At 40.0% G+C, this 17,517-nt stretch overlaps 1 protein-coding gene across 8 annotated transcripts; it reads right to left on the bottom strand.

Annotated features, from left to right (window-relative positions):
• On the bottom strand, positions 1 to 17,474 carry LOC110370798 (histone-lysine N-methyltransferase SETD1). 8 transcript variants are annotated; one of them, XM_064040658.1, is made up of 31 exons: positions 17,277 to 17,474; positions 16,625 to 16,861; positions 15,914 to 16,163; positions 15,501 to 15,695; positions 14,775 to 14,923; positions 14,537 to 14,566; positions 14,191 to 14,337; positions 12,807 to 12,906; positions 12,211 to 12,321; positions 11,354 to 11,487; positions 10,776 to 10,927; positions 10,367 to 10,506; positions 9,951 to 10,112; positions 9,354 to 9,489; positions 8,699 to 8,817; positions 8,154 to 8,369; positions 7,649 to 7,858; positions 7,266 to 7,381; positions 6,835 to 6,949; positions 6,303 to 6,347; positions 5,849 to 5,927; positions 5,420 to 5,556; positions 5,197 to 5,315; positions 4,664 to 4,925; positions 4,224 to 4,377; positions 3,705 to 3,831; positions 3,245 to 3,536; positions 2,766 to 2,961; positions 2,442 to 2,548; positions 1,945 to 2,139; positions 1 to 1,306 (listed from the first exon to the last, which is right to left on the bottom strand). In XM_064040658.1, exons 2-31 carry the CDS (start codon positions 16,858 to 16,860, stop codon positions 1,133 to 1,135), a joined length of 4,605 nt encoding a protein of 1,534 aa, XP_063896728.1. In that variant the 5' UTR covers position 16,861; positions 17,277 to 17,474; the 3' UTR covers positions 1 to 1,132. The 8 variants fall into 8 exon arrangements, with proteins under 8 accessions (XP_063896728.1, XP_063896729.1, XP_063896727.1 ...); XM_064040659.1 differs by lacking the exon at positions 17,277 to 17,474 and adding an exon at positions 17,025 to 17,263 and having other exon boundaries at positions 8,169 to 8,369; XM_064040657.1 differs by lacking the exon at positions 17,277 to 17,474 and adding an exon at positions 17,025 to 17,263.
• Between the last annotated feature and the right edge of the window lie 43 nt (positions 17,475 to 17,517).

Consider the following 17,517-nt stretch of genomic DNA (forward strand, 5'->3'; position numbering starts at 1 on the left):
TTAAAATTGTTGGAATTTTTTATTTACAATCTTATTACATTTACATAATATGAAGTGGAATTTTGAAAGTTCATGCGAGCAGACACAATACATTATTCGGTTTATATTCGTCACAATCACCGCTCGCACGTCGCTTATTAGATAGCGTCTAATCGAAAACGAAGTCAATTAACACCCCATATTATTTGGTTACGAATTGTCTTCGAAATTATTAACAAGATGATGTACTTAAAAAGTGTACTACACAAATCTGACGTAATAGCAGAGATCTCTTTACACAAATAATGTACAACACAAAAAAATTATACAGCTCGCTAGATCAGACATTCTATGCCTAGTGAATCATATATTTAGACTCAGTCAAAATATCATAATATAATACAAGAAACAATTGCTGCAGTTTATTTTTAATTACATAATATGTTCACTGGGTCTCCACATTAAATACAATAAACAAACACTTCAGAGTCACACCGACACTCATATATTACATAAAATGACAAAAATCGTTACAAGTTGAGGCAGTTTCCGACACCACGAGACTGCTACAGAGCAGCGCAGCGCTCGTACTCTAGTGCCACTTACAATACGTTACAGAGCCACGCTCGACACTGAGGACAAACTAAATTGTCTTGTTATATAACATGCTTATTTAAATATTATGGAAGAAGATATGAAACTGAACCCTGAACACACATCATATCGTTAATTATATATTCCGTACACGAATATCGAGGTAGGTAAGGACAGAATCGAATATATTCTATAATCTTACCTGGCCTAAATCACAACACTAAAGGTAAATTCCAATCGTTGCCATCGCGACTATATATTTACAAAGTACGAGTAATTGTTTGTATATCCTAATCATATATTTATCAGTTCAATGTTGATGTTATATTGCGATATTCTAACTATGTTGGCTCCAACGTTATTGCAGATTTTTCATTACATTACGGCTTGCCTGTATCGGTCAATTTATCGTCGTATAAATGAGCATGAACACATGGTTAAATATATTTCAGATCGATAATGTATAAGGGGTGTAAATTCATTAGGTTTCTAGGTTTGAGGATAAAGTGACGGGTGCAGGCAGGCTTCAGGCTTGTCCCCGTGCAGCGGGCGGCGGCGGCTAGTTGAGGAAGCCGCGGCACTGCGGGGCTCCGCACAGACAGGGGATCTTCTCGTCCTCGAGAGGGAACTTGTAGTCGTACGTGATCTCCTCGTCGACGCCTATCGGCTGCTTCGAGTATATCACGATCTTCTTTTGAGACTCTATTGTTATTATTTTCGCGTAGCAATTCGGCTGGAAGGGAGACGAAAGTCACATTACTAACTTGAAAACACTAGTTTGATGAGAAAAGCATCTTTGTCGACAAGGCTATTTGTTATATATTTAAGTTTTTTTATGGATGTATAGTACTATTTTTTTTATAGATAATTTTAATTATTAGTTTATAAGTTATGTACGAAATATGTGCATTTGTATTTTTATGGGCCCTAGTTGCCTGAAAAGTCGTGGTGGCCTAGTGGGTAAAGAGCCAACCTCTCGAGTATGAGGGCGCGGCTTCGATTCCAGGTCAGGCAAGTACCAATGCAACTTTTCTAAGTTTGTAAGTACTTTCTAAATATAACTTAGACACCAATGGCTGATAAAAAGGTGAAGGAAAACATCTCGAGGAAACCTGGACTATATAGTCTGAAATCACCAACCCGCATTGAGCAAGCGTGGTGATTAATGCTCAATCCTTCTCCCTGTGAGAGGAGGCCTGTGCCCAGCAGTGGGACGATATAAAGGCTGTAACGGTTGCCTGAAATAAATTCGATATTCGAATTCGACAGTCGGCACATAGTTATTCTTTTTAATCCACTAAGTTCATCAGGAGCACGGGAAGTAGTTACACGGGTAGTTTGTTACAGTGAAGCAGTGGTTGCAGTACTCACATTGCAGCTGTGGTTGATGAACCGTGCGAGGTTGCCGCACTTGGTGGCGTCGATGATGGTGTCGAGGTCGATGCGGAACAGGTAGGAGGAGCCGATGCCGGTGGCCTCGTAGTGCGCCTCGCGGACATCCGCCACGATGGGCCGCACCATCTGCCCCACGTACTCGATCACCATCTCGTCCGCTGCTATCGGCTCCTGCACAAATTATGTTTATGTTAACACTTGTCTTAGTTAATCTGGCAACTAGTCTAACAAAGGTGTCTATGGATACTGCAGGGGCTGTGGGTTGTTCGAAAGAGATACCGCGGCCCTGGCACATAAAAGGCCCACGACGGAACACGACGGTTTTTAGTCAGTAAGAGTCTGACACTCCCTCACCGCTGCTAACCCACAGCGGGAGGGGTCAATTGAAGATTTTTGACGTCGTTAAAAAAAAAACAAAAAAAAGGTGTCTTTGAGTATGTATTATAATTAAAAATTGATTTTTGGTAACTTACTTGTGCAAACAAGCCCCAGTCGTGAATGCCAGACTTGGCGAATTTGAGCTGCTTTTTCCTGAACTTGAGCTGGTTGAATTTCAACAAATCGGAGTCCGTATCTGTACCTGTTGATATCGAGAACGAACCATTACAATATACATAGGCGATTTTATTTTTTAAACCTGTCTGCTAATTTACTTGAGGCTGACCTGGTGATGATACAAAGATTCGAGATGCGATACACAGGGGATAAATTAATACAAGAATTTAAAAAATACAAACATTCGAATTGAGAACCCTCCTTTTTGGGAAGTCGGTTAAAAATTTGATGAATGAACATACCGAAAGCGGTAAGCAGCCTCCTCTGGTTGGACCTGGCCTCGCGGGACAGGCCCTGCATCTTGGAGGCCTTCTTGTCGTCGGTGTGTGCATGCAGGGCGGCGGCCGAGCTGCGGCCGTGGTGGTACTTGTACTTCGCCTTCAGCCGCGCGTCCATCTTGTAGTAGCCCTCCGTCCGCGCTGACCCGCTCGAGTGACCCTGGATAGTAGATTCGGTGTGAAAATTCGTTATGTATAATTATGTCAATTTGTTTTATTGGAAGTTAGCTCGCTTCGAACCTACAATGTCTAAAATCATCAGCTGCCTAGCCATTCCCTAATTGTACTATACTATTACTAACTACATATGCATATTGACACAATACTCGCATTTTGTCTACTCTGTAGCACAGTTTTGAGCGACATGAAGAGTCTGTGTTAGCTCTCGTTATGTGTTATATTGAAAAGATTAATGAATTATACCGGTAGTAGCAGCAACACACCTGTAAATCCTCATAGATATTGTTGTGCCTCTTGGACTTCTTCTTGGGCGGCGAGTAACACACGTCAGTCGGCGGGTGGTCGACCCAGTGCGTGTCGTTGAGCCAGTACCCGTGAGCATCCTCAGCGAGCAGCGCGTCGTACGCGCGGCGCAGGTACTCCACGTCCTCGCGGTCGATGCCGCGCGTCAGGAACTCGTACATCACTTGCATCTCCGCCATCAGGTCGCGGGCCTTGAATGTTACCGACGCGTATGGAGTCTTCTCGTACTCCAGCGAGCGCGGAGAGTACAGTCTGGAACGAAAATATTGCATTATTAATAAAAATCTTATCACAATAAGCTTAAGCACTGGTAACATAATTTTCGCAAAAGGACAAAATAATACTTTTAAACTTTGGTTAAAATAGCACCATTAAAATGAACAATATTTTAGTCAGTGTCTATGTATTAAAATGACATACTTATTCTGTATCTCAGCCAGCTTCTTAGGTTCATGTTTCCTCTTGTAAGGTCGCTTGGTGTCCTTTTTACTGGCCACCTCTTCCACCGGCGACGCCGCACTCTCCGGCTCTGCCATCCAAGTGTAACCTGCAATATTGTCAACATCATCATATACAAAGCATCTTATAGTGTAGTTACTATGTGATCGTAGCAATGAGGGCTATGCCCTAGCAGGTTAACTTCTATATGATTTTGATCCACAGAGTGATGAAAGATGAGCAGAGATGCCATAAGACAGGTAGGTCAGGCACCTTCTTTTAGGTCAAATAAGTAAAGGTACCGAAACGACCAGCTACTAGAAGTTCGGGTTATTTGAGATCTATAAACGATTTTTGCTTTAAAAAAAATGGGGCTTATTAGGGCGAAGACAATATCATTCCTCATCCCCCAAACACCCGCATTTTAGCAATGTAACTTTCTCGGGATTTTCCGATGTGTCATCTCCACTAGTCATTTTGTTTTCCTCGTTCCGTTCTTACCATGGTCATGCTGCAGATGGTTGGAGGGCCTGCGCTCGGGCTCGTCGTCGGGCGGCGGGCGGCAGTACGAGTGGTCCAGCGCCACCTGCGATGCTTGCGATGCCTGCGATGCTTGTGATTGCGGCGACGACGTCTCGGATAGTGCGCTGCTTGCCTGTGGGAGACAGTCACATTTTAGACAAGAAATAACGGTGATGATTTCAGAAAGGAATTATAAAGAATTTAAAATGTAAGAGCATCGTCATACTGTAGGACTAAACAGACGGCGAAACAGCTTAGACAGTTGGAAAAAAATATGCTCTAAAAAATAGTGAGTTCAATCAATGTTATAGTCGGTTTAATACCGGCTATTCAATTATATATCTATGAGCGAGAAGAAACCATCGGCGAACTAAAAGTTTGCTCTAACAGTTGAGCAGTAAGAACAAAATATATCTTACATCATGCAGAGCGGCATCCTTAACCCCGTTAACGCTGACGGCAGTCTCAGTGTTACTATGATCACTGAAGGACACAATTCTCTGTCTCTTGTCAGCCTTCTCCGCCTTGTCTCTCTTGCGCCGCGCCCGCAGAGGCTGCTCATCATCACTGAGCTCGCCGTCTTCGAGGGAAGTCTCCCGTTTGCTCTTGTCGCGGTCCGGAGACTTGGTGTGGTTCTTGATTGGACTGCTGCGAGCTTCTTCTGGTTGCGTGTCCGGTTTACTGGTACAAATAAATGAACATTATATTTTTGTATTTGTATTTGCATGGAGAAATGTAATGAATGGAGAGGTAGAGGAAGACCTAAGAAAAGATGGATAGATTGTCTGAAAAATGACATGAATAAAATGACATTTTTTTTTGAGGAATGGAAGCGGAAGACATTGGGCTGAATTTACAGGAAGAACTGCAGACTATCAAACTATCGCATCCATTTGTTATTTTGAGTTTTTTTCTCACGAAGAAATTATGTTATCGAGAAACATGTTCTTACCTGTCGTCGGGCGGTTTCTCAGGCAGCTGGTGCGTGTCTGTTTCCAATTTTCGTCTCTGCTCCTCGAGGAATTCCCGTTCGATTTGTTCCATATATTCCGTGTTCCGTCTTCTTCTCTCCTATGAAGTAAAAAAATATGTTTAGTGAACATAAACATTTTGTAAATTGGGAACTATTATTTCCTCAATTTCAAAAACCTACTTTTAAATGGTAATGTTGTTACCTGGTATTCCCTTTCCTCTTCCGAGTCGGAGTACACCCTGTCGAGCAGCAGGTCGCGGGGCGGGGAGGCGGCGGCGGGCGCTTCGCCCCCCGACCCGGAGCCCTCCCACGCGTCCATTTGAGGGATTGGGGTTTTTTCTATAACCATTACAAATTCTTTAGACAAAGTTACATTTAATTTCCTGTGAACACTTTAATTCATTGAGTCTAATCGATGATTAATGAAAGTCAACAAAGATAATTTCTTATACTATATGACCAAAGACTACACAATAACACAGATTTTCAAATTACGTATAACTGCTTAAATTAATTGTGTCAGTTGAAAGCTGGACACTTCAGGACCTAGGTTTCCAGATATTCACATATGAAAGTTCGTTTAGACGTGATGAAATAACTATGTAATAATAATAATATATTTGTGCCTCACCTCTCCTGCTCTGCTCCTCTTCGCTGTCGGAGGAGGAGTAGACGCGGCGCAGACGCTCCTTGTTGGACACCACCTTGAGCTGCAAGGAAACTCGCCATTGTACTACTCAAGCATGCAATATACAAGCTACTGTTTTTGATTAAATATCTGGGATACAATACATTACTATATATTTTTTTTCTATGTAATTAACAATTTTTGGTTTAAGTTGAATATTGTGTTTTTTTTTTAAACTGGCAATTCTAACAAGAAACACTCTGTAAAGTTGTAATCAAAAATGTTACATTGGCCAGTCGATAAAATCAAAACTTCATTTGATTAATTAACACAGATAAGAAGGTTTTCAGAGGTCCCAGATATTTGATCAAAATACGTAAAGGTCCAAACAGTCTACGATTGCAACACAATTTCGACTACGATCATCTAAGTAAGGTCTATTTAGTATGTCTGTTACCATTTTTCTCCAAAGCGGCTTATCGTTCTCAACCGCCTGGGAGGGCTGCAATGCAATGTCACGTGTTTAAATAGTCAATTTGTACGTCGTAGGTAGGTGGTTTTATCAGTCACATTTAGCCGCTAGTCTTTACAGGAGTTGTATTATAGCATCATAATTAAAAACAAAATATTTTTTTTGTAAAACCATTTCTTCGAATCAGCTGTAATACAACTCCAGAACTGGCATCACAAAGTTGTCTCAAATTAATATTAGAGCTTTCTACGTCATGGAAAAGAGCTCACTATGTAAATGAGCGCTCGGGATGCAACCGGGAAGCGACGGCAAAGAGAACAAACTGTCGTTTTTTTTTAAGTGGCCTGCGTAACATAAGGCGCGGAGCACCGTATACATTTTCTAATTTGCTTCGCATCGCGATCACGTCGGCTCACCCACGCGTGAATTGTATCACACCACGCCCCAACACAAAAGTATAAGGTTCGCCTTAGTACTGTATGTGCAAGAAGTATGTAAAAAAAAATAAGGTACTTACTTCAGCGTCATCAAGATCGGAGTCATCATCCGTGTCGGAGTATATCCGCGGCGCCGGGCCCTTGCGCTCCGACCCACTAGACGACGACGACCGACTCGATGATGACGATGACGATCTGACAAAGTAAACAAGGTTCATATTACACCGCCCCTACTTCTCATAAGAACTTACACCGTGTAAGTGTGTATAAGAGCATATTTCAGGGATATGTATATACCCAGGTATATATGGTCTTACATATAAGTAAGTTAAGTGGTGTCAAAAATTTAGGTTTCAATTCCTCATTCATAACTAAAATTACTTAAATTAAAGGCCTTATTGTACTTGATTTTATACAAAGAAAATCTGTGGTAAATCGAATAAGTATCAATATTACAAGAATCTCGTACAAGTATAAAAAGTGCATAATAAAAAATAAAAAAAATATATACCTGGAAGAACTGCTGGACTGCCGCCGCCGACTGCGGGACAAATAAGAACCTGTCGTCCTATTGCGCGGACTCGTCGGTACTTCCTTCTCTTCATCAGAGTTCTGCACCATTTCTTCCTGCAAACACAACATTTTTTGTTTGATTAGTTTGACAATCAGGACTCGAACAAACGAATTTCGTATTATATTTATGTCAAAGTACTAGCTCATGAAGGCATCTGATCTGAAATTATATTTTAGATCCAGTTGCTAAGGTAAAATGCACCACAGCCTATTGGCAAGTGCAGTCAAAATATTCTCTCATCAACACTTGGATACTTCTTGTTCACTTAAATTGCGTAATCATATAACTTTAGTTTAGTAGCTGCAAAATTCGCCACATACCTGATCACTAAGCCTCTTAGAAGAGTCGTCATCCATGAAGACAGGCGAGGGTATCTTCCGCTTGCGCCGGAAGCTGGGCATCTTGGGTATGGTGGCCCGCAGGCCCAGCCCGATGCCGGCGCCGTAGCCGCCCAGCTCCAGGCCGATCTCACGGGATTCCATTATGCACTTGATCGAGTCCACAGCCTCCTCTTTCTTGTTTGAAATGTCCTGGACAAGGTGCAATATATTTATAGCAAGATATACTACAGACAAGCAGTTAAATTAATGAAAAAGCAAAAATAGAGAATGGAAAAAAATGCTATATTTAGAAAGGTTTATTTACCATAGACTTAAATACAAATAGACTGAACAAAAAATTCACATAAAATTCATTCATTCATGGATCATCAATCAATCATACGTTTTTTTATAAAAATTATTGTCATACCAATTTATGTTAATTAAAAGTTTACACTTACTCCCTTCACCAGAAATGATAGAATACTTTAAATATAATACTTACAGGTGTTGTTGGTACCTGTAAAGGCTGCGCGGCGTCCTCCTTGGGCTTGGGCTGTCGTATCTTGCGGCTCTGCTCGTCCCACCACAGCTCGAAGCTCTTGAAGGCCGTGCTCTCGATCATCTTCTTGTTGAAGTCCTTCTTTAAGATCTGCTTCAGTTCCGCCGTCACTCGCTCTATCACGCTGTTTATTGTTGGGTAGTAAGGATTGTCTAGCTCCTGCAGAATGGTAAAAACGAAAAGTAAATAAATGTTTTGTTATATTGTTCACACAGACTGAGAAAATAGGGATGTTATATGGTAATAAGTGTTAAGTAATAGTTAAGTAATAGTTGTTAGAATTACTTTTGCGATGTAGATGAGAGATACAGTCATTGAGTATTTTTTCTACTGACAGTATTTACACATGTTCATTCAAAAAAACATTGAAGGTGTTATCTCGTCCAGATTGTTATGTGGTTCACACAGTCAGAGAGAATTCACTCTCGTTATTTGAGTTATGTAAGAGACAAAATATTCAGTAAGAGACAGAAGATAGTTTGTTATACCTGTGTGGGTTGCGCGGGCTCCTGGTATGGCGCGTAGTGGTGCGGCAGCAGCGGCGCCGCGAACTGCGGCCCGTACACCACGCCCAGCTCCGCGGACCCGTACCCCGGCGGCGGGTACGCTGAGATGAAACATGAGTTTAATATGATATATATCACAAACATTGTAACAATAGCGAAGAATCAAGGGCTTGATTCTGCTAAGTTAATAATGTGACACTTGAATAAAAATTGAATCTTAATAGCAGTTTTAATCTTAGCGGGCATTCTGCTACTAATATAAGACCAATTGTATTCCAATGTCATTCCATTGGTTTGCCATCAGTCTGTCATTTGGACTGTAGGATACTCTGCTCTACAATCATATTGCAATAGTAAATCATTTGTAAACAATATCATTCATTATTGAATCACAGAAGAGGATAAAAACGTTCATTTAAAAGAAAAAAAATCGGAATGCGACATTCGCTTCAATCGTAATTGAATGCTAGTTAGATATCAATCGTATGTCACTTAAGTGAAATTTGCAGAATCAAGCCCCAGAAACTAACATATCCACAATAGATTTCCGCTACACATTCAAGAAATCCGAAATCGACATATTCTTACACATAACCATAGTAAATGAGTATAAGTTATGCTTATTAAGCTATCTCACCAGTAGGCGGCCATGCCATGGGCTGGTAGTAGTGCGGATGCGGCGGCGCGGCGGCGGGCGGCGCGTAGAAGTACGCCTCCGCCGGCACCTGCTCCTCGATCTTAGCCTCCGTCGACGACAGGGATGACAGCGACATCTGTGTTACGCGACAAATATGTTTTAAACACTGAATATACTACTATTTATCGCTACATAGCATAAAATAAAGTCGCTTGTCCCGTTGTCCCTTTGTACGCCTAAATCTTCAAAACGGTTTTTTTAAATCGATATAGTGATTAAAGAGGAAGGTTTATATGTATAACAACATACATTAAACAGTGGGAAAATACTGTTATCTCGAGCGAAGCCGGAGCGCTAGTGTGGCTATAAATGTAAATAAATGAAACATCCTATTATCAGGTAAAAATCAATTACTAACGGTGAGATACTATTACTTAAAAAAGTCAAGATCGATACGGGAAATCAGAAGACAGAAAGTTTGACAGCCACTCTAAACAAAAAGTAAGGCATTACTTCTAACTGAATTGTAGAGAACAGATCATCATTCTAAAACTGTTACTCAGTTCCAGAATATTTTAGATCGGTCTACTAACTGACCTGATCATCATCCAAGTTGTCCTGATCCTTATTCTGTTCATCAGGCGACCGCCGGGGTTCCTCTCCCGTCAGCAGCTCATCCTCTGATGACGATATGTCCGAACCGATCTTGTCGATCTGCGGGAATTTGCGCGGCGGCGGTGGAGGGGGTTTCTGAGCTGCCTGTGTTGGGAAATAAAGACTTATACATTTATTTCAATAGAAATGTGCTGAGTCCAGCACTGTCTGTGAAAGAGTGTGGTAAGTTTTACCCCCGCACTCAGAGGTCACTCCTTAGTGACGGTTTTTCAAAGAAATCCTTCCTTCCTTCCTTAAGTAACCATTAAATGTCTGAGTGCGGGGGTTAGTAATAACAAATTAACAATAAAAATTGATATTGTTTTAAATGATGGCATGCTAAAGAAATAATCTCTTACCCTTTCTATAGTATTTTGCAGGCATTCGAGGTAGTTGTCCCGCGCCAGGTATGGTGAAGGAGTGGTAGACAGCGGCTCCGGGTCTACCTCCTTGATGGAAGACAACGATATTATGCTCTCCCGGTCTTCGCTTATTGAACCTAAGGACAAAAAAGTTTCAGGAATCAAATACATATAAATAGTTCATTAAAAAAATAATTTTAAAAAATATATAAGACTTATTTTCGTTTGTTGTAACTTTAGTCAAAAAAGTATTGCGCAAAATGCGCAAATCTTGCGCAAAAAAATCTTAACACAATTGACGCCACGAATGATTAAAAAAATCCTTTAACATAATATCCAAAAACACTACAACAATAAGGGAATATTAGAGATATAGAGAACAATTTTTTTAAAGTTTTGTTAGTACCATCGTCATCGGAGGGCGGGTTGTGCGTGTCGATGTCGGGGATGCGCGGCGGCAGACGCTCGTCGTCCTCCTCCTCGGAGGAGATGCCGAGCGCCAGGAAGGGCGGCGCCAGCCCGCCGCCCGTGCTCGCGCCCTTCAGCAACATCGCTATTCTGTCACACAAAACACGTACTGTATATCTTTTGGCCTTATAGAACAATAGCTTCTGTCTGCATCCGCATCTCGTGGAAACCTCAGCACGAATCCGGATAAAAAGTAGCTTATACCCTTCCTCGATAAATGGGCTATGTTACACTAAAAGAATTTTTCAAATCGAACCAGAACTTCCTGAGAATAGCGCGATCAAACGAACAGACAAACTCTTCAGCTTTTTAATATTAGTATCGACTACGCGAGTTGCTGAGCACAAATGTTTTTCAAGAATCAGCGGGTGACGGAGGTACTAGGAGGAGCGTAGGCCTCATACGCGCATATGTTCCGGATTTTAATTGTCCATCCTTTTGTAATTAGGCTGTAGTACAATTTAGGGGCACACAGACGATTTACTTATTTACTCAATAGTTATATGAGTTACTTACCTGGTATCTAGATCAACGTTCTTGGGCTCGTCAGCGGGCGGCGGCGGCTTGGGCTCGGGCTCCTTGCTGTCTATCGTGTCCTCCGGGGGCCGGGGCTCCACCACCTCCGCGGGCTTTGGCTCTAGCGGGACTTCCTGGTTTATATCCACAATACTATTCAAATATTTATAGTAAAAACCATTTTGTAAAATTGCAACATTATAAAATAAAAGTGTTATGATGACGACAGGTCAATGACGATACATAAAAATATACAATAAAATTCATGCTCGTGCAAAGTTTAGCTTGAAATTAGAACATGCAGGTGAAAATGATGAATTTGCTACATTCGGTGATCATGCAATATGAATGGTGTCTGGTGATATAAGGTGCAATATAATGGTGACATACCTAAGGTGCATTTATATATATTTTTTTTGTATTTACATGTTTTACACAACAATGCCTTTAGGCTACATCAAAAGCTACATTTTTAATTATAATATAAGAATCCAAAAATTTCCTATTTTCCTATTGATAGTAGTGGTTTCGAATAAAACAAAAAGTGTATAATATAGTGACACCTACGCCCTCTACCGCTACAGTGCAAGCACAGAGTATTAAGCACACGGATACGTGACCATCGTACGTATTTACGCAAAATTTGCATATTATATGCTGAATTCAATGAAGAGATCAGCGGAACTACACTCCAATTCCATTTTTTAATAAAATTGATAAATTACAAAATATTTTTGAAAGACAGCCTTTTACACAATATATTTTTTAAAAGTATTTTGTTCTTAAAATAGCTAGTAAAACAGTCAGATATCTGTATTGCATAAAATCTGTGTGAAGCTACAAGTCGAGCAGCCGACCTTGTCTTTCTCCCTGCGTTCCTTGTCCCTGAGGTCGGGCGAGTGCAGTTCCTTGGGCGCGGGCGTCGCCGGCGCCGCCCACTGCGGCGTCGCGGACGAGCGACGCTCCAGCTTCGCAATGGCGGAACATCCACTTTATTGTTACATTCAGAATACCGAAATAGGGCTATGTACTGCGTGAATAGGCCGTTAAAGACCTACGTTTAATAAGTTTACCTTTCCACCTTAAAAATTTGTGTAACCGAAGGTTATTGGTGATAATTTGTGTGTTGATATGCAATGGATTTTTACAATGAATGATGAGAGATGAAAAAGCGATTATGTATTTATATTCCATTGATAGACAGAATTTAATGAAACGATGAAAACCGCATCGAAAGCCCTGTAGCTGTTAGTAATATACACACTGTTATGAGAACATCAAAAGACAAAATTGCTCATTTGGAGTACACCAAATGAGATAGATTGGAAGCTGTCGCAATGCTTTTTGGAGACACATATTATTTTGTATATGTACAATTCCATGAACAAAACATATATTTGTATGTAATATTTGTTTATACATATACTCAGTACGGAGTGATAGTGGTACTCACGTGCGAGTGGTGATGCGTGGCGTGGTGGGGATGCCGCCAGTCCCCCCACCACATGCCGCTGCCGCCCGGCGCTGCGCCCGCGCCGTAGTTGTAGCCGTAACTGACGTAATACATACAATTTTTATACTGTAGTAATTCTTGAATGTTTACACGAAATGCTTCGTCCCGAGTCATGGAAATGATGGAGGATTCGTTCTATTTTTGAAAGTGTCCGCACGGGGACTTTGGAACTTCGGTCGGACTTTAGCAACAACTCGTAAAGGAGATGGCCAAATTTTCATAGAAAAAAAACCCAGAATCGACAGCAACGAAATGGGTACCAATGAGTTCATTATTATTGACCTTTGATGGTGCCAAAAAATCCAGCCTGAAATCCATGGGGTATAGGAGCTATATCATATTTTCACAAAAATAGTTTCTGTTGAATTTATGTTGATTTATAAGATTATTGACATCAAGGCACATAAAAAACAAGGTACACTAACATTATACAAGCCAATGGTAATATCCCCATAGTTACAGAGTTTGCCTGGAGATTAAAAGGTCTTGTATTTAACCACTCCAGATACGATTAAGCACCGACCTTACCTACTTGGAGAGGTTTCGCAGTTACATGCAACCTTCACAACTGGCTATGAAATGTTTTTGGAGAAATTGTCTTTGAAAATCGCGCCATGTGACATTGTCAAATATAACAAATGACTTAGCAATGCAAAACGGTCCAATCACGAGTCTGCATTCAACTTCTAACGAACATCAAATAGTAAAAGTAAACTTTTTTGTGAACTAAAATCTTGATCAAAAAAACGTTATAAAAAGAGAACCCCATGGTTTTTAGATGATTTGAAATACTTTTTAAAATCCACAAATTATACTGAATCCAATCATACATATGAAGTTCCTGTCGATTCTGGGTGTTTTTTTGGCCATCTCCTTTTTAGGCCATTAAAATTTTCTTGTCAATTAGCAACCTTCAGGCACTTTTTTCACGTACAATAAAGACGGTGTCTAATTTGCTCTATAGTCTAGAGCAGTGGTTCTTAACCTTTTTGACATGAGGGACCACTTTAACTAAAGTTCGTCTTGCCGGGGACCACCTCATCAGGTCAGTTCTACTCAAAGCTAAACGCATGTCGGCAGTTGTGTAGGTAAGCAAATGCAAATAAAGAAAAACGGGCCATGTAGTTTCCAAATGCGCGAGCGAAGCGAGCGCGAAATTTTAATCGGACTTAAACCAAATATTACGTAAAATTTAGCCCAAACGTACTTAACGTTTTGTTTATTGACAAATGCAAAAATAAGGGCCATAATAAGGGTCTAGAGTATGCTCAATAGGTTGAAGAATGATAGAGTATAACATAATAGTTGTGTGTGTAGTTCTTACTTCTGTTGGTAGTAGGCGTCGTACGGCACTGCGGCGGGCGGCGGCGCGTGCGGCGTGTAGGGCACCTCGGGCGCATGCGCCGTGCTCGCGTACGGCGTCTCGCCCGCCTCGCTGCCGCCGCGACCGTAGCGCTCGCGGTAACGCTCTCTGAACAACATTAATATAATATTAATTAAAACATGAGAAAAGTCAATATAAAAATTATGTCAATCTCGGGATGCCCACAGAAAATCAAGATGCTATAATCTATGTATTGCGAAACAATAATAATAAAGCGGAAAAAAGATAACAGCCTCGTAAAAAAAACTACAGAACACACAAAAAACGAATTGAAATAAAGGTATACCTTCGCCGACATTTCCTCTTGCATCGTTTGCTTATGGAATAGTGAGAAATATTAATATTGATAGTTCAAATAGGACATTGTTATTGCATAATATCAAACACAGAGTACCTATGTAATGATGACGAATTATTGATATCAAAATTGATCATATATCAACCATAGTAATTATGGTGGAATTAAAACTTATTGCTACATAATATTATTATATTGTATAGAAAATTAGAAATATAGTAATTACCGGTCCCTATCCCTGTCCCGGTCTCTGTCCTTGTCTCGGTCCCGTTCGCTGCGACTGCGGTGCCGGTGTCGGTACTCTCGCTCCTCGTCCGACCACCGCGTGTTGCTGTCGCTGTGCTCTACTGAATCCTTGTAGCGGGGGTACGGCTCCTGGACAAAACATCCAAGTCAATATTATGCACTAGTTTCTAAACTGCGTGTAGTATGTACTAACTTTACATACTTTGTCTGAATAAAAACTTTTTATTTTAATATCACATTTGGGGAAGTGCGAAACAATATTGTTGCATGTCCCTGCGGTATTTACCGATGGCACCACAATGAAGCACAAATGTCAAAACTAAACTATCTTCTAACTAGCTTCTGCCAGCTGTGTCACCTGCATCCCGTGGGAACTACTTCCCATACTGGGATAAAAAGTAATTCCTTCCTTCCTTCCTCGATAAATGGGCTATCTAACACTGAAAGAAATTTTCAAATCGGACCAGTAGTTCCTGAGATTAGCGCGTTCAAACAAACACTCTTCTGCTTTATAATATTAGTATAGATCACCCCATTTTCATACCGTAGAATGTAGATGACCAAATGTGCCAAAAAGAAATCTCACAATAATGCCTCCTGTTTATAACTTCAATGAAAATTATGTCTATACATGATCAACTATGAGTACTTAGTGACAAAAAGGTTAACCTCTACTAACACGGTCAGTTTCACAGAAATGACTTACTTTTTCAGCAATCTTAGTTTCTTCTAATCTTTTACTGAGTGTGGGATCCACCTTTGGTGGGCGAACTTCTTCCACAACTACTGGAGGTTTGGGGACGACGGGCGGAGCCACCAGCTGGGGTTTCTTCTCAACAGTCTTATTTTCGAACATTTCTTGACATTTTTTGCCAAAAGCATCATGGAAGACATCAAGCACCTGTGGCAAGGAACAAGAGGGTAAATAACATAATTTGACAGGAAAGATTACTTGGCTTGAGATATCTAATACCAGCACCGTATGAGCAGTGCTAAATAGGTTGATTCTATTTTAACTAGTGTCATAAGTTAAGCCAATTTGAGCAAAAAATACTGCAAAATTAATAAAAAATTAGGTATATGTAAAATATAAGTAAATTATTTAAAGTGTATGCATACCTGGCCCATTACTGATTTTCCATTATATTTTTCTACACATAATTTTGAATATTTTACATCTTGAAACACTACTCTGGCAAATCCCAAGTGCCGGTTTGTTATTGGATGGTAGAATATTGTCAATTCCTCGCAAGGACCAACTTTATTCATCATGTCTGCCAAAAATGCTTTATCAATGTTGTCATTTAAATTTCCTATAGTAATTTCCAGCTGTGGTGGTATTCCTACATAATTTTTATCTATCTTGAACCTGGAAATAATGATAAAATAATCACACATTTTAAATTTCCCGCTTCGCATTATATGTCAATTGAATGTGTAATGTTGGCACTACTGTCACCAAAGCTATAATAAAAACAAAGATGAATATAACCAAAATTGCATATTTTCTCACAATTTAACTTGTTTATTGAACAATTTTATCACTTTAATGACTAATCAGAATGTTTAAAAAGAAAAAAGACCTCCTAACATAGTATGAACACATCATACTGGTGTCAACTGCGTTGCCAATAAGATTTCTTGCAAAATCACAATAAATCAACTGTGTAGATAATTGTATTCTCAAAATTAATTGTATCCAATGCCTTTGATTATAATTCAACAAACTAGATTGAGATTATGATTCTGATTGCACATAATAATGCTATGTGAAGTCATTTAGTGTGTCAAGTTACTCTTGTGAAATACAACAAATCTGTGTTTGGGTACCTAGGAACAGGTAGGTCGGCTGGTTCTAGTCGATTCCAGATTCGTGAGAGCTGAGAGCGCGGGTCCCTGCACTGCACAGGTGGATAAGTTGTATCACCAGGAACAGTGCCATCATATCTGTACAGTTTTGCTGCTCCCTTCACCAGGAATGGGTCCATAAGCAGTTTGTAGTTTTTGGGCGCTTTATGAAGCACCACGTTGTGACCTGGAGTTTTATGCTCCATTCCTCCATTCATTCTGTAAGACAAAACAGTAATAATGTTTTATAAAACATAACCTCAACTTTTACAATAAATGGACAACTCTTCATAATGATCAACCACAGGTACTGGTTGAAGGTACCAAAGGTAGAAGGAAGTAAACAGATGTATAGAAGTATGATAATTCCATTGCAACAAACCTGAAATGTTTATAAAACAATATGTTAGGAAATTGTATAGTTTTTAGTATTTTGCCGAATTCTGGCAATATGATGCGATACCATTTTAAATCTTATATAAACTGAAAACCCTTAATTATATTGACCATAGCTGCGATGAGAATTTCACTAGTTTAACACCACAATATCGAATTATAAAACAATTTTCTACAGCAAGCTCTCTCCATGGTGACGACCAGTTCGGAGCTGACGACTGGATGAAAACATACTTACATTCTGTCCTTTTCGTTGTAATACAATCAACACATTTAATAACTAGAAGTATAATAAAAACCTTAATAACTGTATTTTTATTTACATTTCAATAAACAATTTAATGAAATATTCAGTTGACTTCTCGCACAATGTTTATTCATAAAGTACATTTTTATTGCTACTACTACTCTTTGCATTTCTGTCATAAAATTGATATACTTCATGTGCAGGTACAGCGTCCGTTAGGTTGCCAACATGC

Source organism: Helicoverpa armigera, chromosome 22, assembly GCF_030705265.1.
Source record: "Helicoverpa armigera isolate CAAS_96S chromosome 22, ASM3070526v1, whole genome shotgun sequence".
In the NCBI taxonomy this organism is placed as follows: Eukaryota; Metazoa; Arthropoda; class Insecta; order Lepidoptera; family Noctuidae; genus Helicoverpa; species Helicoverpa armigera.